We start from the raw sequence: 23,739 nt of genomic DNA on the forward strand, positions 1-23,739 counted from the left end.
TTTTGATTGGTTGATATGATGATTTAGGCAACCATATATTAGCTGTACTCTACTTCCACATGATTGTCATGAATGGTGACAGTAGTGCGAAAATTTCACATAGTTGTCTTAACCTCATTTTGGTGGCTGTTCCTCCCAGACCTTGAAGCACAGGGATGTGGGATTTTATGCCACCATATATTAAATGTACTATTTATGTACATGTGAGTCACTTCACTCAAACTAGCTGGAAGTAACAGCAAGATTGATTTTGCCGACTCATATATATATTTCTGTATTCAAGGTAAAATATTGCACATGAATGTTATCATTTCATCAAAATCTTTTAACTTTGGTTTATGTTAGATATGCATGCTTTTTTTTATCGCATGTTTTTTTCATCTCACTAATGTGTAGCTAATTTGGTAATTAATGTTTAGAGATTTTTAACCTAGTATATTTGTTTTTGAAAACTGACAAACATTGATGCATATATTCAAAAATGTTCTATTTTCCCTTCTTTTTTTTTGTCAGTGAAATTTTTGAGAGTCAAAACAAGTCTTGTTGACTCATCACTATCGAATAAAACATACTTTCTGTTTAATAAGTGTCATGAAGAGACAGTACATGAATAAATTAGTAAATATTTAAAAAAAAAATTTTTAAATCTGCATTTGATAACTTTGTTTGTAACATACTTTAAGTATGAAAAGCAGTAAAAGTATAAACAAAAATCTTGTTATGTTCTCATGATTTGAAACGTTAAAAAAAAAATGGCTTTTATTAGTGGATACTTTTATATGTGCTTGCAATGTGGTGAAAACTTTATATCCATTTTGTAATATTTATACATAATTTTTTTTGTCTTAGAGTTTAAGAAATGAAAGGTGAAGGCTGCTTTTCTTTTGTTTTGCTAATTATAATTCTTTTTGCCCTGTTTGTTCATAGAGAGGAATTTCCCATTTTATTTGACGAACCAATACCGATCACTGCTGGAGTATTTTACTTGGCCTGGGCTAAGATCAACGGGCCCAGCAGTGACTGTGGATCGGGAGGCCAAGCCATAGTAACGACTGACGACAAGTAAGAAACTCTCTCCAATTATTAAAAATTTTATCTTTATCAATATTAACCATATACATCATAAGACACAGTTGTTCCATAACTCTGCTATCTGTAGAAACCTCTGAATTTTGTTTTATTCGCAATGGTTTGGTTTAGCCTATTAAATTGAATAAAAGTAACATGATAGTCTTTATACCAACCCCAGATATTTTATGTGAGAGTTTATGTGATATTTACGGTTTGTGAAAATGTCAATTATTTTGTTATTCATTTTCTGTAGAATGTTCAACAGATCTGTATGTTTGGAAGATTATTGTAGTTAACTCAGACATGGTGGGTCCTTATCTGAACTGATGAGTTTGTTCATAATATTCACTAAAACCATGTTCTTTCTGAATCAATTTTATTTTTGAATAATTTTTTCTTGTGTGTGTTTCAAATGCAATATTCTACCTTAAAAATGGCATATATGGCCAGAACCCTGTTGCAGATAGGGATGCAGGGTCGATTTGACCACTTAGTGTGTGCGGATTATTAAGTCCCCTGCACTTCTTTCAGGGCAGTAGGTGAATGTACCCCTCGTTGCATCTAATCTCTCCTTTCATCTTGTAGGATAACATTCCAGTTTCTGAGCTCCAGAAAATCCAACAATGGTACAGATGTCAGTGCGGGACAGATCCCAAAGATATACTACAGGTAGGTTTCAAGTTTTGTGATCTATTGTGATCTACATTTGCATGCTAACATTAATGTGTGACATTATAAAGTCATTTAGATGGACAGTTGCCTGCAGTGGACAACTAAAACAAGATATAGAACCTTTTGTAGCATTTACAGCGTCGGTTTGGCATTTCGTTGGAGGGATGCATGCCATGGCAGACAAGAAATAAGAGCACCAACTTCATCAGTTTCTCGTCAGTGCTGTTGGTAAATCAAAGCCCTGTCTGCATCGCATAATGAATTTCATCTCAGTGGTTGCTTTTAAATTCTATTCTATCCTCTGGCAATGCACTTTGAGAACTAAAACAAACAGGAATATTTGGAGGTTCTTTCTTAATCTTCCAGATTACCACATCCAGAACAAGAGGTCACACCTCAACCAAAGGGGACAGATTTCCCTCTTCACATTCTAACAAGTGCATTCTGCTGTACCGTGTCACCGGTGAGTAAATCTTAAAAAGTAACAGTATGTGTAAAAGTAGGTGGGCCTGACGTTTCAATCCGGGCAGGATCTTATTCAGGGGCTGAAATGACAAGTCACAGAAACTACAAGGAACAAAAGACAAGTGCAAAATACAGATAGGTTAATAATGAGCAGGGTGAACACAAAAGAGATTGATGTTAGAGGATTAGTTGACAAAGGGTGGAGAGAAGAATAGAATGGAAGATCCTGCTAGGATGGAAACGTCAGGCCCACTTACTTTACACATTCTATTACACAAGCTCTTTAGTGGATAAGCAGTTTGCTAACAGTTTTTGTTTTATTTTAAAACTAAAAATAAGTGAAAATCTTTTTAATATTACTCCAAAAATGTGGGATTGTGATGGATGGTGTCAGGAGTGGGAGAGTTTCATATAATTCAATGTGATCCTGTTTCTGTCGTCTGTTTCTTTAAAATCTTGATTTCATGAAATTATTATTTAAGCAACTATATATTAGCTGTACTCTGCTTGCACATGATTGTCATTGATGGTGTCATTAGTGGGAAAGTTCCATACACACAGTGTGAGCCTGCTTTTGTTGTTACTCTTAAATCTTGATTCGTTGATATGATGATTTAGGCAACCATATATTAGCTGTACTCTATCTACTTGCACATGATTGTCATGAATGGTGACAGCAGTGTGAAAATATCACATAGTTGTCTTAAACCTCATTTTTGGTAGCTGTTCCTCCCAGACCTTGAAGCATAGGGATGTGGGATTTTATGCCACCATATATTAAATGTACTCTTTAGGTACATGTGAGTCACTTCACTCAAACTAGCTGGAAGTAACAGCAAGATTGATTTTGCCGACTCATATATATATTTCTGTATTCAATGTAAATTAAAGTGATTGTATAATTGGTAGTTTTGCACATGAATGTTACCATTTCATCAAAATCGTTGAACTTTGGCTTATGTTGGATATGATGCATGCCTATGCGTGCTTCTTTTTATCACATGTTTTTTTCATCTAATTTGGTAATTAATGTTTAGAGTGAAGATTTGAACCTAGTATATTTGTCTTTGAACACTGACAAACATTGATGCATATATCAAGTATTAACTGTCAGTTACGGTCGGCCCATATTAGCCGTTTCTTTGTAAAGGGGGTTGTCAGGCACCAAAAGTATGTTTCATACTGTGCAACTAAAGACACGAACCGGTGTTAACGGAATACAAAACCGGGCCAGGAGAACCGTTTCCGAAAGGAATCGATACAATTTTATGAGTACGTACAGGTGATGTACAGATACTGAGATCAGGCACAATATGGAATCAGCAGTATCAAATTGCATAGCTTAGTTGATGGTACACTAACATATTCCTGGCAATAGGTTCTATGGAAGTCATATTGAGAAAACAAAATTTTGGGAAGAGCAAAGAAGTATGTTTCAAATTTCTGATATTAAGAAACAATTTAAGAAAGACATGATGTTGGCATATCAAGTTAACAACTTATGCAGTTTTTTTTTTGTTTTTTTTTTAACCGTAGGAGGCCTTCGAGTCCCTGTTACTCCTCTTACAATGGGCGTGGGTTACATTCTCTGAGAAGATGCAGCAGTTCTGTAATCTGGACAAAGAGGAGGAGCAACAACCGATTCTCAAGGACCTCACACGACTCAGTTACATCTGCACTGCTTGTCTCAGACTAACCAAAAGCTTTGTCTGTGATGTGTTCCCAAATCCTGGTAACCTTTAGTCCTTCCTTTAATCATACTTCGTTTTGAAAAAATGCTGCCCAGATTTATGATTAGATTTTAAAACTTTGCTTGTGAAAACTAGTGTTAGTACATGTATACATTAGTTGTATGGCTCAGAAAATAGCGTTAAGGAGATGAGGGATGAAGTAGAGGAAAGAGGTGGGCGGGGCAGGGGAGGTTGGGGTGAGGGGGTTGGGGTGAGGGGGTTGAAAGCATTACTCAATTCCGTAAGAGTAGTCACTTTCACCATTATCATTTGTCTAAATTCTGTCAATTGTAGCAATTTCCCCCAGATTGTGGTGATTTTCCTTCCATTTCTTGTTAGTTGTAGAGATGGAATTTTATGCCACCATATGTCAGATGTACTTAAACCAATCATGGGAGTCAGTAATTAGCTGAAATTTGAATTAAATCTGAATTATGTTTTTATTTAATTATTTGAATAAATTAAATATAGAACTTGTAACCAATTATGCTCAGCAGTGGTCGCAACTTGAAATTTCTCGAATGAAAAATGCAATTTTAGTTGTAGTTTAAAGTAACGATATCTTAACCAACGCTAAGCTGTTTAAAAAAATTGTCTCATGACTTGATCAGCAAGAAGACTTGATATAGCAAGAAGCTATATCAAATTCCAAGACTTAAAACAGACTTCTGGAGCAGTGCATATTATTTTCACAAATTTCTTGACTTCTGTTATTCTTAAATACTCAACAAAGGAGAGTTTGCGTTGCTAAGAAATTTCCGCAGGTAATGTCGTCGTCGATCCTTTCCTCACGGAATGGGGTAGTTTAGTTTTGATGTTCTTGTAAGTGTTTTAGGTTCATGTTTTAAATGGCCATTTCAGCTATATATCCATTTTGTGTTCCACTGTCCAGCCACTAGCAAGAAAGTAAAACCCAGCAATACCAATCAACTGCCTCAGTGTATATCATCCACCTGTAAACTGCTGCGGAATATACTCGAGGGATCCTCTCAGTTTGCCCAGCGGAAGAAGGAGAAGAAGCTGACCCCGTCAGCGATAATCCTGGAGGAGGACATCATCGACGAGTGTCAGAGGACATTCATACACTGCTTTCATGCCTTCTGTCCAACGTCACAGCTGAAATGGGTCTTCTTTTGTGAACTCTTGGGGCAACAAGAAAAGGTTTGTTATGTTGTAATTAAGAAACTAGTTTTATGTTTGAAGCAAAGCTACCCCTGCAGAGAATATGCTGTGTGATTGTCCTCAGATGACATTTGTCCTCCAATTGTTATATTTGTCCACAGTCTGGTACATTGTCCGGAGTCGGTTACATTTGTCCTCAATTATGTGTATTGGCCTCAGTTGGTTCGTCTTCAATTGTGTATATCGCCCTCAGTCGGTAACATCTGTCCCAAATTTTGTACGTCCGCAGTCGGTTACATTTGTCCTCAATTCACATCACAATTCACATCATAGCAAATTAGAATTTATATAGTTCTTCAATTCTTCAATGTATGATCATCTATCCTCATTCTTACTTTATCTTTTTTCAGGAAATTGCTGTCAATGGTAGTCAGACCTTGCTCACGGCGGTGCTAGGAGCCCTGTGTGACCCATCCATTAAACTTACCAGGGTGTTACCCCTCCTGAAGGTCCAGGAACCCGACCCTTACCCGTTTCTGAAGGAGAAAGGCAACTCTGATAAAACAGCCCTGGAGGACAGTAGCCCCATTGGTGTGGACATGGACAGGGGCAATCTGCTCACCGATCTGGTATCCCACATTGAGAGTAGTCTAAAGGTAGGTAGAAGGTCGCGCTGACAAGTAAATTTCTTAAGTTTTAACATTTTTGAGACTGTCAAATGCCGTAAAGGAGTGGGTGGGGGAATTTTGTCTTCAGGTAGATGTGATGGTGAAAGTTTCAAAAGTTTTGTTGGTGGTCATGAGTGAAGCCTGATGTAGGGTTCTAGTTATACCTGGTGTGTATATTATGCAGAAGGATCATCTAGCGGGAGGTCCTCGATGTCCTTGAGACAGTTAGGATGCGACCACAGTAGGCACCTTGATAAAGTGTTGGGTGGATATATGAATGAATATCTTTGTTTTGGCCTGTGGACTTCCTTAACTCCTGCTAAAGTTAAGAATATTATTTGAAATGGCTCCACAGGTTAGAAATCTGTTTGTTTGTTTGTCTTAGTTGCCCTGGTATACAAGTTTTAAAATCTTAGAAACAATACTGAACAGTACAATTTTAGTTATGCTCTGTGATTGAAACCTTCAATGGCTGATGAATAAGTGTGAGACATGAAGATTTGCTAATCTAACTGAAACGTTCCTTTCCCCTCCATATCAGGGTGAGCAGCAGGTGGCGATGAACACAAGCTTCCAAGAAATATTAGACCAGCTTCTGCAGATATTGTCAGTGCCCATAAGGACAGCCTTGGAACAGGTAAGTTTATCAGGGAAATTGTTCCCATCGTATCAAATTCAAGTAAAAGAAATCCCTGTACTTTGATCAGTTACTAACACGTCGTACCTTTTACAGATTCAAATAGTCATTTAAATATGATTGTTTACCTCTTCTTGCAGAAAGAGGAATTACCCGTTCATTCGATTCAAACCAACACAAGCAATTTCTTGGTTTGTGTGATTGGAGAGCTCGCAAGCCTTGCCACAAACTGTGAAGTAAGTGAAAATGCTTTTCCCCCATCTTTGTAAACATGAAAATATTCTTACCATACAGAATCAAATTTAACAACATGTATGTAAACAAGTTTCAAGTTACAGAAACGTGAAAGGAAATTGAATATGGCGTCGATGTGCCAAAGTTTGATGAAGGAACTGGATTTTTAACTTTATTTTCCTTTAAAGGTCTGCAGTATTGAATGATCCCTACTTTTCACATGCTTGACTACTTAAAATTGTTTTTCTTGTGGTTTTTCTGTCACGATTATCCTTATCATTGATGGTGATCATATTAGACAGTTTAATTTCTTGGTCAGGGCAAGTGTTTTAGAGTGGCAGTCAAGTGCTAGTTGAAGTTAAAACATTGACAGCGACCTTAATTGAACTTACTAGCATATTTTCTGGTGCTACAATGGTCACTCAAACCCTCAAGGAGAAGAAATTAATAATTGGTGGAGAGAAAACTCTTCATAATAGAGATCAAAGTTCAATCAACAATTAAGAACAAGAACACTTTCTGATTTGTCTGGTCTGGTTATGTGACCTCTCTATTTATTAATGTTACACTCCACCTTACATTGCAGGCACCCTATCACTCCCCCTCCAAACCAATCCTGGCGACCCCATCAAGATACCCCAGGACCAATCAGAGTTACAACTGGAGTACTTGTAATGGAACCCCCGATGCAGTCTGTTTCTCAGTCAATCAGTCCTCGGTACAGATTGCGGGGATCTGCGTCTACACAGGACTCGGCCAGTACAACTATGAGCTGGAACTTCTAGATGGGGTAAGAAAATATTCTTGTTCTCTTTTAATATTGTTAATAGTTAGTGTTATTACTAATACATTTTATGTAATTAGAATTTATATAGTTTATTGCAAATGGATGTTGTTCAATTCTGATCTTAATCTTTACTGATATTATAAACATGCTTAATTTGCTTTTTTGGATTGGTTTTTTTTTCATTTATTTATGATTTCATTTTATGATTTGTTTTATTATTATATTTTCCTGGTTGCCTATAGAGACAGAAAACTCTATACATGAGTATAAAATGAGTCTAAAATATATGATAAATGTGGTGTACCTGAAAAACCTGTAAAGGGAAAGACTGCATTACTTTAATATCTCCTTAAGTGTTTGTTTTTTAATATCTCCTTAAGTCTTTTTTTTGTTGTTATTTCTAAAACTGGTGATAGTTCAGTGATTGTTTATGGTCAAGACAGCTTTGAAGAATCATGGTTTTGATTGCTTTATTTGCTTCAATCATTTTAGGTGGAGGGCGCTGTTGATGCCCATGGACCAAGATGGAATTCTCTCGAGTTTGCCAGAGGAGTCTTCAGTGGAGAAGATGCGGTGGAAAAATTGGTGGAGGTCAAATTTGACAAACCTGTGTCTGTCAAGGTAAATATTCGATGGTGTCTTTTGTTACTTAATTCATAAGGAATGCAGATATGATACGTAGTTTAAAGAGAATGGTTTTGGGTGCGGAGGGTGTGCAGATGATTAGAAAGACTGAATGTGTTAAAGGGGTTGGGATGATATGGAAAGGGTGTTAATGGCCAGGGAAGGTTGGGAATGGGTGGGGAAGATTGGGAATGAGTAGGGAAGATTGGGAATGTGTGGGGATGTTTAGGAAAGGGTGGGGAAGGTTTGGAATGGGTGGGGAAGGTTGGGAATGGGTGGGAAGGTTGTTTAAGGTGTCAATGTGAAGTTTTTTTGCCTAGTAGGGTGCATTAATGAAAGTTGGTGCATCATCTTATCATATCAGCCTTTAATATGGTACAGTCTATTCACAAAATTGTGGTAATAGGTTACATGTGGGAGCGTTGTGGTCAAGTGGTTAAGGCAGTGGACTTGTGATCTAAGGATTACAGGTTCGAGTCCTGGCATGATCATTGCGTTGTGTCCTTTGGTAAGCTACTTTATCTCCATTGCCTTTCTTCACCCAGGTGTTTAAATGGGTACCTGTGAGATAAAACTGTCAACTGGGCGCAGTTTAGCTGCTGCCATGTGCAGTGATTCTCTCTATGTTTGCCAGTTTTATCGTTGACTGGGGTAATATTGTAAAGCGCTTCAAGCCTTTGGGAAAAGTGTTATATAAAAATATGAAATTATTATCATTAATGAAAGTTTGTGCATCATTTTATGATATCAGTCTTTAATATGGTACAGTCTATACACAAAGTAGTGGTAATAGGTTACCATTTTCTATTGCCACTTATGAAAAGATTGCTTACATACATGTTATCTTTGTTCATAACATGTGCACCTCACTGTATCTATGTACTAAACATCATTAACAATGGAATTGGCAATGTTATTCTTTTGAATTTAACTTCACAATTCTTAAAGCTTTTTATGCTAAGATTTTGCCTATATAAACCCATAGGTAGGCTAAAATTTGTCTGTCTTTTAGCCTTGAATTCCTCTCTTGCCGTTCCCCAATATTACCTTACCTATTTTGCCTCCATTTTGGTCTTCATTCACAGGAAGGGGTCAAGTACGCCATACGTCTCCGCCTCCACGGAGGAAAGACCTTCAGCGGCGAGGGCGGCTCTGCCCAGGTGAGGTGTCCAGATGGTGTCACCTTTACCTTCAGTAACTGCACCCTCAGTAGCAACGGCACCAGTTTGGCCAGGGGACAGATACCACAGGTTCTCTATTACAAGTAAGTATTCAGATACTTGGGTAGGGTATTTTATCTCTAAGCACTGTCAATGAAAGAGGGGTTTGCTGAAGGCCTTGGGGTGGGACGTTGGGGGAGGTAAAGGTCGCTGGAGGAAATTATACAAAATATAATGTTATGAGCTATGAACAAGTCAAGGATACTTTGGACTCGATTGCAGACCAGACAGTGGAAATGGACAATGTAAACTCCCCTACCCTCATCATTGTATAACTTGGTAATGAACCAATAACACCGTTTTACATTCAGGATCTTGTTCGATAAATGATGATGTTTGATGCTGATGGTTGGATTTGTAATTCATGAACCCACATTTGTGGATATTTTTGTTTTTGATTAATTTTCTTTTGTGCCATTGTTCAAGCTGATTGAAGTCTGGCATATAATAACTTTTCTGGGGTAAATTTGCAATCAATCTCTCTTTCCCTTTTGTCAATCATAGCAACCAATCTATGGAGAACAAGAATTCTCTACCAGAGGGAAGTAAGAGCATGGAAATGGAACAACAGGCCAGAGTGAGTCTCTTCACAGTCACACAAGCAGTGGTCAGACAAGCCATCGATGTTCTGACCAGGGCACTCTGTTTCGAAGGTTTGTCATTTGCAAGATTCTGTTGTTTAGGGATGCCAAGTTCTATCTGCTCATGATAAAGCTATGATAAATATTTACTCCATTCTTTGATATAATTGTTGTGATATCTCCTCATTTGCAAGATCAAACGACTGGAGCATGTCAAAAATTCATATCACAGAGCCATTAGGGCTTCAAGTTTAATCTGTTTATTTTTCCCCTTCATGTATTTTCTCTGATGGGAGAAGTATTTGCTAGAAGGAAGATTCAACTGTTTGTTTATATTTCATTGACCCTGTTTCAGAATCTGTCGTCCCTCAAATTCTCCAGTCGTCGCCATTGTTCTCCCATCTTCTGCCAATGACCCTAGCCTATATTGGACCCGTTGCTGCCAGCCATCCTAAGGTTAGTCAAACCATCTTATTATATCCCCTCTCTTTGGATAAAAGGGTGACGTTACAGAGAAGTGAAGTGTTTCGATATTAAAGTACAACAAAATTGCAAACTGTATGTACTAGTTGTGCTTGTAATACTATTCTAGTGTTCATGATACTCTCCCTTTAATATGTGCTAAACCTCAGGAAAAATACTCATATACGGCTAAATTGATGATGAGTTTGATTCCTTTATCCAGGCCTTAATGTTAAATGTTAATCCATTGTTTTACAAATTCTAATAACCTAACTGCACCAACATGTGTAATTTTCTTAACTTCATTCAAACTTGCAGAACTCCCTTGAATTAAATGTCACATGACATAGTTGTAGTACAGTGTATGCATGTTATTTGAAGGGATATAAACAAGTCTCTTGTGTTTTGTCTTGTGTTTACCATTGTTTATGAGGAGCTGACCTTATAGTCTTATGTCCTAGACTAAGTCGTCCAGCCACTTTGATTGATGTGCTTTTGGTATTTTAAGGGTCATGTCCCACAGACTGTAAGTGGTATAGATGTTCAATCTGGGCTGATAGCAGTGGGTTTTTAATGGTCAACAACAACCTATCATAGTTAGTTGAGTGCCTATGGTCATCCTTTAATTTTTCCAAATTGTTCCCTCCTCCTTTGATTCCATTTATTATTATGATTATTATGATTATTATTATTATTATTATTATTATTATTATTAATATTAATATTGTTATTATTTTTATTTTTATTTTTTTATTTTTTATTATTATGATTATTATGATTGGAACAGACAAACACCTCACACATGTTCTTTAAAACCAGCTGTCCCTCCTCTCTCTTCAGTTAATTTTGCTTGGTTCATATTAATTCAGTCACGCTCTAATAATGTGATCTCTGTTCATCCTACAGAGCTCAGTTCAGACCCTGAACTTCATACGTGACATCCTGCCACAAGTGGCCACCTTGAATGTCATGTTTTCTCCGCAAGACACACTTCATACACAGCCTTCGGACTTCCCGGCAGCGCAGGTCAAAGATGGATTAGAGGTCACCAGGTCACAGAGATACCTCTTGGTAGAAAGTGACCACCCGTACCAACCAGCCACTGTCTGTCATTCCAAGGTAAAGATTCCCAGTAAAAGAGCTTCTTGGAGCTGGTTGTGATTGTATGATAGCTTCAGTACCATACCTGCTGAGGTTTGCCTACAATATGATTGTGTGTGCCTCTTACTGTGCCATAGCTTCATCATATATGCTGAGGTTTGCCTGCAATATGATTGTATGTGCCTCATATTGGGCTTATAGCTTTTCCATACCTTCAGAGATGGATTTCCAAGATGATTTATATGTGTCTCAACTTTTACCTGTCTCTTACAACGTGATTGTATACATCTCAATTTTGTCATAAATAAGAAAACCTCTTTCTTACTTTCTCCAAATTCAGGTCACTTTTCCTCCTTCTGTCAAATGGATGACTTTAGAATTTGGTCCTGAGTGCGGCACGGCCCAGCAAGAGGACAGCCTCCAGCTCTACATCAGTGCGCCCCTGACACATGATTCGCCGGGAAACAACAAACCATCTGTTTCTGTTGAAAGTGAGATACCTGCTCGGTATTGGCCAGTCATGACTAAGTTCCACGGTAGAAACAACTGGCCGTCGTCGGCAATTGTGTTACCAGGTTAGTAGAGTCCACCATTCTTGCTTATGTGTTAGCCCTATAGGTTAGTAGAGTTCACCATCCATGCTTATGTGTTACCCCTATAACACACTAGTACATTAGTAATGATATTATTGCAACTTGTTAAAATTGCCATACATTTGATTATTGACAATGCTGTGTGTGAAGACAAAAACCTTCTTTGAAAGCTTGTGCAGGAACAGGAGACCTATTCCTCATCCAATAAGAATGATTTTGTTAATTCTGTTTAGACCATCCCATGCATTGGCTCCTTCCTGTTAAGAAATTAATCTGCCCCAAGTCCGCAGCACAAAGTTCACTGTATTGGGATTGCAGATCTGGTGTGAGAATTCTCTGTGTATCACTGCCTCAGTAGATCTAGTTGTTTTCTGACAGGCTTTGATAACCCTGTACACAACTGTTCATTTCTTGTTTTTTTTCTGCAGGACATGAAGTCATCTTCTCCTTGTGTACGGCATCAGATTATGTCAAAGACAAGAATGCAAACCGATTTGGATTCCTTTGTCACGTTGTTGGTTACGAACAAGATAGTCTTTCAGACGTGGTAAGTTTGGAACTACATGAAAAATGTTGACATAAAAGCTTGGAAAAGAGGCATTACCAATTCTGCATCATATCACTGTGGCCTTTGATGTCCCAACCACCACCCCTTTCCCAGCAGCCTGTTAGTTGGATTTGTTTTAAAGTTATGTCTTGCCTACAAATGTACAATGTTCAGAATGAAAAACGAGAGAGATGATATACTATGTTGGCTTTGCTGAAAGGCCACTATGTAGAATCCAGGCACATTGACCATTCTGTTTACATGTTATGCTTTCGACGAATATGTTATTACAATTCCTCTGATCGTTTTGGTGTTACTGTTACAGGGATTAGTGCAATTAGAGAAAGAGCTGTGTTACCTGGGCGGACTTTGTGCATCGGCGCTGCTACACAAAGACATTCCTCTCTCATCGTTTACAGCAGACGGTGAAGAAGACATCGAACCCATCGCCGAAGCAGCCCAGGAGGCAAGTTGTCATTTCGGCTTTAGTCATCTTCTGACTACGAGATGTATCTTGGAGGGCCATTTTCTATGGACAGATTTTCCTCTTTAACTTAAACAGACACTCGAGCACATTTTTGCACCTGTCATACGTGTATGCCAAAGATCATTAGTATGTTAAAGGAGCTTATAGAGTTTCATCGTCATCTTGGCTCCCTCTAGCAATAAATATTTATGACATACTCGCCTATTAATCAAAACCTAGAATCATCCTGGATCTGTCTGTCAAGAAATAAGTCAATGACCGCATCCTCTCTCCTGAAAGTATGATCAAACTATTTTTAGCCCGAGTAATATCGTTTTCTTAACAAAATGAATACTTCAAACTATTTCAAGTCATTATTGATTGTTTGAAATGGAACATTGAAATATAAAAGGGATGTTTTATAGCAGAGAATTATCCATGTTATTTTCTCAGTCAATCCATGTAAAACAGAATATGCAAATGCTGCTGCTTTAAGTTCAGACAGAAGAAATTAAGATCTTGATTTCGGTCCTTTTTCTGTTTCTCAGGTTTTCTCAGCTCATGCTGCTTTGCTTGGGAAGGGGTTTTCCCTCTCTCAGCCGTTAACGATACAACAAGCCCTCAAAGGCCATCTGCCACTACAGACGCAATCGAATGAAAAATTATTCCTTCAGGACTTTGTGCAGAATGTTCCAGAAACCAGCGGTGGGCGTTTAGCGAGGTATGGATAAGATGAATGTTCTTAACCAGACAACTCATTAATAAGTGTTTTAAGTTTGGTCTCTGTTTTATCAGTTTAGAAACTTACAGAATATTATGTTATTTGTCTTTTACTTAGACTAGCTTCAGCCTGACTTGTTCAGCGGTCTCCCATCTTGACCAAATCTAGATACATCCATTGAATCGATCAATCTTGGTAACCCTAAGATTTCTAAGTTTATCCAATAATTGCAAATTGAAGACAAACCAAGGATCAAATCCAGCCATTTTCCACATTAATTTTAGACTCTTTTTATCAGGTCTTTTTGTCTAATGATCCTTTTGTTCAAAAATGTATAAATATTTTGTTGATTTATGTTTTTTGGGTTTTTTTTGGTTCTTACAGCTGGTTTCAGCCTGACTCTTACGTTGATCCCAAACACTGCGAAGTGATCTTGCCCAAGCACGGCCTCAGCTGTGGTATTTCCTCACAACTCAGCATCCTCACACGTGACCAGTACGGTGCTCTGGTATACGTCTCTGGACTTAAGGTGCGTGTAATATTTATATCCAACTCTTCCCTCGCAATTACCCTAGATATTACAAACCCCAGCGATGATTTTAAGATTGTCATAAAACGACATGCTTATAAACTGGATATTGCAGTAGCAGGCAACGTTGTTACACTTATATGTTAGAGAGAATATTCTACACTTTTAGTTGAAGAGCCCGAGATATGATTGTTTGTTTTGAGCGTAACCATTTTTTTACCCGGATGAATTCTTCCCTTACTCCAGGAAAAGGAACCCTACAACATGATCTGTGATGTAATCATGTCAAACATTCTTCAGAAGCTATGCTTTCCTATTATAACATCGTTATGCTTTTCCATTTTCTTTTTTGAAATTTGATACATTTGGAACGTTTGCCGAGTTGTCAGTGGTCTCTTCATTTATTATTGCATCAATAAACAACCTTTTTTTTTTGGGGGGGTTAGTAGTAGTATTTTTCATAGCAGATAAATTATCAGTACATTATAAAGAAGAAAAAAACAATGCAAAGATGACATCATCTGTTGCCAGATGCAATCATCGAATTTTATCTGATGTTAAAAAAATATGCATTTTCACGTAGCAAAATGCTATGACAATATAGGTTTGACCTAAAGATGCAGTAAATTTCCAGTAATTTTATTCTTTTGTTAAACAAGGCACTACAGCTGCTAGAGTGTCCCTTTATTAAAGTCACTTGTATAATTCGAACACACTTTATCCTTCTTTTACCAACAATCACTAACTTCCATAATTAAGTTAATAAATGATTGTCAATTTGTTACATCGATTTTCTGAAAGACTTGGTTTAATAGCTCCATACTGTTTGTCGAACATTTTATTGATGTTAAAAGCAAGTCTCGGTATGCTACACGTTATGACTGATCTACATATGCATAGCCTAATTTGCATGTAGAGTTCCAGGCCGGAGTTGTCATCGATATCATATTTCTTGTTTTCTTTTTCCATCGCGCAGATTGAAGTCGAAGCAGTTCCCTCAGCCAGGAATGAGAGTAGTTTCCGCTCCTCGTCGGCCAAGAAATCGGACTCGTCGTCGCTGTCGACCAAGAACACAACGTTTGGAGGGCTTCCCATCCCAAAGACAGATACAGCATATCAGCCGACCTTGAGGAGGGAATCTAGTCTGTATATGTCAATAACTATGATGAAAGACTATGAACAGTACTCATTTGAAGAACTAAGACTGGCCTACATGCCATCGTCCAGGTAAGAAAACAGTTTCTGAGAATCATGTAAAGAATGATCGAGTGTCCTCATTTGAAAGAACTAAGACTGGCCTACATGAAATCATCCAAGTAAGAAAACAGTTTCTGAGAATCATGTAAAGAATGGTCGAGTTTAGACTCTGTTCATCGGAAGAACCAAGATGTAAAAAAATTGGAAAAACTTGCGTAGCTACAGAGGTATAAATTATGGTCCTTTGCAGAGGCAAGATAAGCCTTGATGCCATATTTAAGGTTAAGTAGTATGCTATACTTGTTCCCTCATGATAAGACGATGCAATGCATAATTTCCTATTCTTGATGCCTTATCTTTGGCCTTCAAACCATTCTCCATAGCAAGTAGATAGATATGGCAGGTTTATACAGTAACAAACTATAATGAACTAGCAGCCATCATTGAAAAGTTTGCTGAGATAAAACTAAAAACTGTCTTAAAGTGATGTGAGTATTGCATATGTAAGGAAATTAAAGGAGAAGGGAAAAAAATCAAAATCGATTGAAATACAGCAGTCTTAACCGGTCGATATATATATTTTTTTGGTCTGCAGGCCAACAGAGACTGTCATCGTGAAAGACAACCAGGACGGTACATACACAGCCAGTTGGACACCAGGATCAATCGGTGTCTACTCACTAGTGGTCAGAGTCGATGGCTACCAAGTCGGTAAGAAAGAACATTCCATGATGGCGCCCTCTTTTTTAGTCGTCTACATTTTACTTTTAGTCATCTGCATTTTACTTTTAATCGTCTGCATTTTACTTCCATTAGCGACATGTCCCTACAGGGGATTGAATCCTTAGGTAGCCGTCCTGACCTAGTACGAATCAGCTGAGAGAGGCTGTGGATGCAACGCCTTCGCATCATTCCACCTCATGGGCTCAACATTCAGGAAGGACATGACTAACTTTTCTTCTGTCCCCCTCCCCCTCCTTCCCCCTTGTTCCCCCCCATCACTCTTCTTCTCATAGCTCTCTTCCACCCTTTTTTCTCCACACCTTTCTGTCTTTGTCCTTCTCCAGTTTATTCCCTACCCCCTTCCCTTAATCTTTTCTTTGTCCCTCTACTGTTTATCTCCTACCTCTCCTCTTCCCCTGTTGGTTTCTTTCTTTCTTCTCTCCATTCCTTGTCTACTAATCCCCTTACATCTATCTCTTTGTGTTCACCATGCTCATTAACCTGTCTGTATTCTGTGCGTGTTTTTGTCCCTTTTGTTACTGTTACTTGTCATTTAGCCTCTGAAGAAGATCCTGCTAGGATCGAAACGTCAGGCCAACTTACTTTTACACATTCTCCTACACAGGCTCTCTAGTGGATAAGCAGTTTGCTAACAGTTTTATTTTGCATTTTACTTCGTCGTATGTTCTGGTTCGCCTCAAAACTTAAAAGAGGAATGACGGGTGTGTCTGAAAAGTGTTCCTCGGTCATTTTAGGACATTTCTGGTAGATGTGTTTCTTCATTTTTTGTTAAGTAAAGCAATTGGCTAGAATATAGTGAATATCGGATTATTATGGTGAATGGGATCCTTGTATGGTATTACTGGAAGGGTGTGGGGACGTTTGCTCAAAAGATGCATTACCGTATGTTACTAAGGTATAATGACCATTAACTATTTACTTGAATGTTGGCTACGGTTCTGTGAAACATTGAACTCAAAATTAAATATGTCACTGAACTAGATTAAACTTGAAATTAAATATGTCACTGAACTAGATTCAATATCAATGGCTTGGGCTAGTTAAAGGTATAATGACCAATAACTATATACCCGAATGTTGGCTACGGTTCTGTGAAACATTGAACTCAAAATTAAATATGTCACGGAACTAGATTAAACTCGAAATTAAATATGTCACTGAACTAGATTCAATATCAATGGCTTGCGCTAGTTAAAGGTATAATGACCAATAATGACCGAATGTTGGCTACGGTTCTATGAAACATTGAACTCAAACTTAAATATGTCACTGAACTAGATTAAACTCAAAATTAAATATATGTCACTGAACTATATTCAATATCAAAGGCTTGAGCAAGTTGAAGGTTTAATGACCAATAACTATTAACCTGAATGTTGGCTACGGTTCTATGAAACATTGAACCCCAAATTAAATATGTCACTGAACTAGATTAAACTCAAAATCAAAAGGTCACTGAACTAGATTAAATATCAAAGGCTGGAACAAGTTGAATTTTGGTGAAAATTGTTGTATCATCACATATCATTATAAAATGTATTACCAGGTCGACAATGTTTTTGCTACAATCACTGTTTTGGAGACCTTGCAAACCTGTTTGATGGCAATATGAATGGCAGGAGTTACTACTTATACTAGAGGGTTTATTTTACCAAGAATTGATTGTAGTCAGTGGGTCAGGTCATACACAACTACTCCATTATTAGATGCTTTGCTTTTGTAGAATTATTTTACAAGAGGTTTGAATGTTTGATTTGGTCATGACATTGCATTCTCCTTTCAGACTTTGTTTCAGTAAAATAATGGTGTGTACTTTTTCTCTTTCAGACGGTTTGCCTCCCGTAGATGTAATGGAACCACCCTATGGTGTTTATCCTTCAAACACAACACCCAAGAAACAGGAAGTCAAAGCTAAGGTTAGTTATAGTTACTATGGCAACACATTTTTCCAGAGCTCTGCATGTCTTATTATTTGGTGACTCAATAAATTACACCCATCTACCATTGCTAAGAGCTCCACATATACCTTCCCCCTCAAATTTATGCATGGCAAAAAGTGCCCCAAAATAGCCATCTCTACCCTGATTTTAATCCTTTAATCCCAATTTTATCAATCAAGGAAGATCAAATGTGTTTCTCTCAATAAAGAAAATGCTTTGAAGTGAAACAAAAGTGAAGTGAAACATTCGTCATAATTGACCACTACTGTTTAATCTGAAATATTTCTGGGTCAGTTTTGTCAATGTATTTATAGGTTTTATATCAGAATGGACTTTCCGGAAATGTTTGCACTGATGCAGACACAATTAAATTTGGCAATTAGCACAATGAGATAATTAAGTATAGAGTAACTAATAAGTGATAGTTACTAATATTAGTCCCAGTCTATCTATGTAAAACAAAGTTAGTCTTAACATGTCGAAGATATGGCACACTGCTGTTGGCCTAAGCTGAACTGATTTGCAATATAATTATTTTTACAAGTAGTACATTTTGTTTTTTTTAAGATAATTAATGGCACTATTGCAATAAACTTAGAATACATTCTGACTTTTTGGTGTCCTGAAAGGGAAACCTCTGGAGTCACATTTACCGACCTTGCAAAATTGTGAGGGGGACCGCGGATTGCAAAGTCGGCAATGACTATCGTGCAAATCGCAAAGTCGGTAGTCACTAGTTCGGTTAGATTCGGCAACACCACAACATACAGAAATGCTGTGCTCAAGGCCAAAGAGTTTGTTGTTTGGCCAGGTGACGGGAGAAAGTCATTTCTCAGAGAGATTGCTATTCCTAAAATCGTAGGGTCTGCACTGTTTGTCAATGTTAGAAAACATTCAACAGGTAGATTAAAATTATCAGAAGGAACATAAAATTTGACTTGGTACTATTAAATTAGAGAATGTTGAAAATATAATGTAGTGAGCATGTCTTTCAATGTTAAAATATGTTGTGTTTGATACAGAAAGTATTAACCCACTATACAATAGTCCATGTACTTGTAGCTTTGGTTAGTACCATTATTTGATAAGGGTCACGTAAGTTGGTTTTAAATAAAAAATGAAAATATGTCTATAACAAAAATAACTGCTTGCACGGCAGAAGACGCATAAGGAACACACTTAGTTTTCATGTATTCTGAAATAAAGTTCTCATTCGACGACTCAAAAATGTATATTACATGCCAACCTTACGCATTATGGGTAGAACCCCCACATGTGACAAATCTAACACGGTACAAATTGATCAGGTCCCGCATCTGGAACCTATGCATGCTTAATTCTTCAAGACTGCCCTTAATTCCTTCGTGAAACATTTCATCCGGTAGTTTTGATTGTGTATTTAAATAATTTGATGAGGGTGCATTGTGTTATGTACAGTACTAGCTAAGTTTTAAAACTTTTCATCATCTTCTCCCATATTTTCAGATGAGGAAGTTTGTCGCCAAGCATAGCAGTGGTCTCAGAATCAGGACCAGTCCATCTTTAAAGAGTGAACAGATTGGTGGGGTCAAGGTGGATGGTGTCATTGCATTTACTGAAGAGGTGCTACTTTAATTGACCGTCTTGGAAGATTCTTGTAGAGTTGTCGTGAAATGATGGCACATTGTCTTGTAGCGTAGCGTTTTGTGTTTCCGTAACAGTGAACTATTTTAGGGACAGAAGGGAGATGGAGAAAGAGAGAGAGACAGGAGAAGGGGGTTGGGGTTGATTGGATAAGGAGAAAGTATATTTATAATTGTATGGAAGGGAGAACAAATATTTACCAGTAGTTACCATGGTGATCCTACGAGGCATATATATACATTTATATATTTATATATATATATATATATTTGAACATATAATATGGACTACTGTTGGGGAAGCTTCAAAATTTCTCTGAGTAAAATTGCAGGTGTAGAAATGTTAAGGTGTACAGGTGTAGAAATGTTAAGGGCATGCAGAAGTAGAGTTGGTTCTCCAAGAAATTAAGACAAAGGAAACTGCTCCCCACCCCCACCCTACTTAACTCTCTGTTTGCCCTTCTGGCTTGAGATTTGTATGACTGTGTGATCCTCTGTCAAACTTACTCTCTTCCTCTCTCTGATGATACAAGACTTGACTTATTATATATAATTGCTCTTCCAGCTGCAAAATGGAGATGGTGTCTGGGTCAGGCTGACCTACGACAGCATCAAGAAGTTCTGCTCTGAAAACGGCCACCACCAAGAAGGCTGGTGCTTGCAGTACAATCAGCACATCGGAAAGACCCTGCTGGTACCCCTAGAGGTGAGAGAAGTGACCTGGTTTAGGATCCTGCATGCTCGTTGGATCTGAAGCAGCGTTTCTGTGTTTTCTCAAACCTGAGGAGTATTTCTCATAAACAGGATTGCAATTTATCAAAATAATTCAGATGTTAATGAGTCATTACTTAATGAATATTGACTCAATTTTCAACCCTTTTTTCCCCCTCAAGATAGGTTATCAAACAGCAATAAGTTATTTAGAAAATGTTCATAATTTTGAATTTGAATTAATTATTTGAATGAAACTTGACTCAGTCAAGCTAAGAAACTAAATTGTTAGTGGATTTTTGTTTAATAACATAGATTGATAAATGATATTTTGTCCAGACAGTAATTCATAATAGCAGGAAGTAAATTTGAAAACTTTAAAATTATTTTCACTTTGTATTCTGTATTAGTATGGAAGTTGACTCATCAAGCCAACAAACTAACATCTTCTGGGGATATTAATATCAAATAACATAAAATATGGAATAACGTGAATCAGGACACTGTGCTTTCAACAGAGCTAGATATGAACACCAACCAGCCTTTGCAGATTTGCGAGTTTTTGTAGTTCCCCTTTTACAACTCTAAGGTAATCCATTTATAAAAGTCCGTTGCCATAAACCAAAATTCTCACAGCGAGAGTCTTTGTTTTTTTTGTCAGAGCTAAATAAAATGAAATTCTTTTACTCGTTTTTGGATCATTTAGGAACCAAAATCCTTGTTCAAGGAAGTCTCAAAAGAAGGAGAAGAAGAAGAAGTAGAAGAACCAGCACCAACTGCTGAAACTTTGGAGACAATAGGTAGGAAGTTCTGAAAATCCTCTGAAAAATGATGAGTTTTTATAGGAATGCATTCCAGTCGAACAGGAGATTAATATGCAACAACAGTGACCCCCTGGTTCTCATTCATAAATAATTTATTCCTAGGGTTAATTCTCATTTCTATGCCTCAGTAAAATGTTTACCTCAATTTCAGCACTGGTGATGTCTGAAACAAATTAATGAATTATAAGACCTTGCGAGGAACATTGAAGAATTGTTCGTTTTTTCAACTCGAAGTCTGTGTAAAACTTTTTGTTTCTGATGACAGTAGGTGGTCCCGGATTCTACCATGTCATCAACTGTGGTCCATCGGGGCACAACATCCGATGCAAGGCTAGCTTAAAGGCATCCGCTATCGGAATGATGGTCAGTGGAGATATCCTTAAAGTCGTGGCCGACGTGAGTCTTTCTAACCATTTATTCTTTGTTTCTTTCTTTCTTCTCTCCATCCCTTGCCCACTAATCCCCGTACATCTATCTCTTTGTGTTCACCATGCTCATTAACCTGTCTGTATTCTGTGTGTGTTTTTGTCCCTTCTGTTAGTTACTGTTACTTGTCATTTAGCCTTTGAAGAAGATCCTGCTAGGATCGAAACGTCAGGCCAACTTACTTTTAGACATTTATTAGTGTGTGTGATTTTTGTGTGTTATTAAGTATACAAATACCGACAATTCTCAAGAAATCACAAAAGTGCTGAAATTCATGACAGATTTACAGTCTAAAATGTTATAAGTGAAATTCATCATGTTTCTGGAGGACACTTCTGTTGTTTGATTATTTTGCTCAATGTGGAAAGTTAGCCTTCAGTTTTACTTGTTGTACAGCAAAGAGAGCGAGAAACCAATCATATCCAGAGAGACAAGGTTTTTCTAGTCCCTTGAAAGCTTTAGTACATGTACTGGTTTAATAAGTGGTGTCTTAAGATGTTCGTTGAGTGGTAGGTAACCCTGGTTTAAAATATAATAAGATATTGCATCAAGACAGAAGCATAGCTGCTTTAATATTGCTGTTTTATCTAGTCCTTTGAAAGCTTTAGTACATGGACTGTTTTAAATATGGTGTCTTAAGATGTTTGTTGAGTGGTAGGTAACCCTGGTTTAAAATATAATAAGAAATTGCATCAAGACAGGAGCATAGCTGCTTACATTTCATTTTTTTTAATATTTTTTTTGTCACAGAAGGAAGGTAGTGATGGAGCTTTGTGGGTTCAGCTGGATAAGGAGAGTATCTCTCAGTACTGTGAAGGCAAACATGCGGAAGCCTGGGCCTTGGCAGCCAGCAACGGCCAGGTGTACCTCTCAATAAAGGAGGAGGGTGACCCAGCAGAGGGTCTATCTACAGGAGAAGGTGGTGCTACCTACAGTGCAGGAGCATCTGGACGGCGGAAAAGCAGCTCAGGACAGGGTTTCAACTTCAAAAACACACAAGGTCCACCTCAGATGGAATTTGCATCCAATGGTAGGAGAATATGTTAATTGTTTTTTTTTTTTTTCATTTTTCAGCAAAATGACACTTTTCACATTACACAAAAAAGGGCACCTTTTATTCACAAAAGTGAGATTTTATTGTAAAAGTGGCACACGGTATGTAATGAAGAAGGACCATTTTGAGGGTTTTCACAAAAATGGGGTAGGGGTCCAAAACAATGGCCCCCTCCCTTTCACCCTGTGTGATTACCATCCCTTCCACCCTGTGTGATGGTACCATCCAATTTCTCTTTTAACGCCTCACTTCATTTTGCAGCTGTGTATTTCATTGCCATGTCAAGGCAGGGGCAAAGGAAGAAGGTTCTGCCAGGGTGGATGGGGTGTGTTGTGGGAGGGAGGGGGGGCTGGTAGCCGAAAACTTGAATGGGAAGTGTGACTTTAATTTGAGAGGCTGAACCACAAAGTAAGCACAAATTTTCCAACAAAATGGATCTTCTCTGAATTCCCTACCACAAATACTGGGTCACTTTTCTCAATTTCAATTGTTTTTTCATTTTTTTCATTTTCAACAAAAGGACACATTTTACATCACAAAAAGTGCACCTTTTTAACTACAAACATGGAGACTTTAATAAAGAAGTGACACATTGTATGTACGAAGATGACCATTTTGAGGGTTTTCATAAGAATTGGGGGGGGGTGGGGGTCCAAAGCAATTGCCCCTCCTCTCCAACCTGTGTCAAGGAACATTATGGCAAAATGGGGAAATTTTGTTTGCAATCTATCTGACTCTTCATCACACTTTTACCTCCATCAGTAATCATCACTAGGTGTGTCGTGCTCAGAAAATATGATGAGTAGAGAATAGATAGATTGCTTAAAATGTTTGCAGAAGAAAACTATGATACTTGTTATTTTTATTTATCCTTTCTTCTGCTCTTCAGAATTATCTATTGCTTCTGATTGGGTTATTTTCCATTTTCGTTATTAATGTTAAACCAACAGCTACTTATATTTTGGTTTATAGTACCTCCTCAGTAATCCCT

At 37.7% G+C, this 23,739-nt stretch overlaps 1 protein-coding gene across 2 annotated transcripts in view; it reads left to right on the forward strand.

Annotated features, from left to right (window-relative positions):
* Positions 1-23,739, forward strand: part of LOC139980240 (E3 ubiquitin-protein ligase MYCBP2-like) — a 69,408-nt gene that overhangs the window by 23,839 nt on the left and 21,830 nt on the right. The window contains exons 25-51 of one of the 2 annotated variants that reach the window (XM_071991772.1): positions 928-1,062; positions 1,657-1,740; positions 2,110-2,206; positions 3,745-3,940; positions 4,831-5,099; positions 5,471-5,716; positions 6,270-6,365; positions 6,506-6,601; positions 7,186-7,389; positions 7,879-8,007; positions 9,096-9,274; positions 9,735-9,883; positions 10,167-10,267; positions 11,180-11,392; positions 11,715-11,949; positions 12,396-12,514; positions 12,840-12,980; positions 13,529-13,701; positions 14,086-14,230; positions 15,207-15,457; positions 16,023-16,138; positions 17,999-18,087; positions 19,597-19,713; positions 20,299-20,439; positions 21,151-21,244; positions 21,534-21,664; positions 22,445-22,724. In XM_071991772.1, the coding sequence (XP_071847873.1) occupies positions 928-1,062; positions 1,657-1,740; positions 2,110-2,206; positions 3,745-3,940; positions 4,831-5,099; positions 5,471-5,716; positions 6,270-6,365; positions 6,506-6,601; positions 7,186-7,389; positions 7,879-8,007; positions 9,096-9,274; positions 9,735-9,883; positions 10,167-10,267; positions 11,180-11,392; positions 11,715-11,949; positions 12,396-12,514; positions 12,840-12,980; positions 13,529-13,701; positions 14,086-14,230; positions 15,207-15,457; positions 16,023-16,138; positions 17,999-18,087; positions 19,597-19,713; positions 20,299-20,439; positions 21,151-21,244; positions 21,534-21,664; positions 22,445-22,724 (4,226 nt within the window). The remainder of the gene's footprint in view (positions 1-927; positions 1,063-1,656; positions 1,741-2,109; positions 2,207-3,744; positions 3,941-4,830; positions 5,100-5,470; positions 5,717-6,269; positions 6,366-6,505; positions 6,602-7,185; positions 7,390-7,878; positions 8,008-9,095; positions 9,275-9,734; positions 9,884-10,166; positions 10,268-11,179; positions 11,393-11,714; positions 11,950-12,395; positions 12,515-12,839; positions 12,981-13,528; positions 13,702-14,085; positions 14,231-15,206; positions 15,458-16,022; positions 16,139-17,998; positions 18,088-19,596; positions 19,714-20,298; positions 20,440-21,150; positions 21,245-21,533; positions 21,665-22,444; positions 22,725-23,739) is intronic. The other variant, XM_071991773.1, reaches the window with a different exon arrangement.

Source organism: Apostichopus japonicus, chromosome 14 (assembly GCF_037975245.1).
Source record: "Apostichopus japonicus isolate 1M-3 chromosome 14, ASM3797524v1, whole genome shotgun sequence".
Taxonomy (NCBI): Eukaryota; Metazoa; Echinodermata; class Holothuroidea; order Aspidochirotida; family Stichopodidae; genus Apostichopus; species Apostichopus japonicus.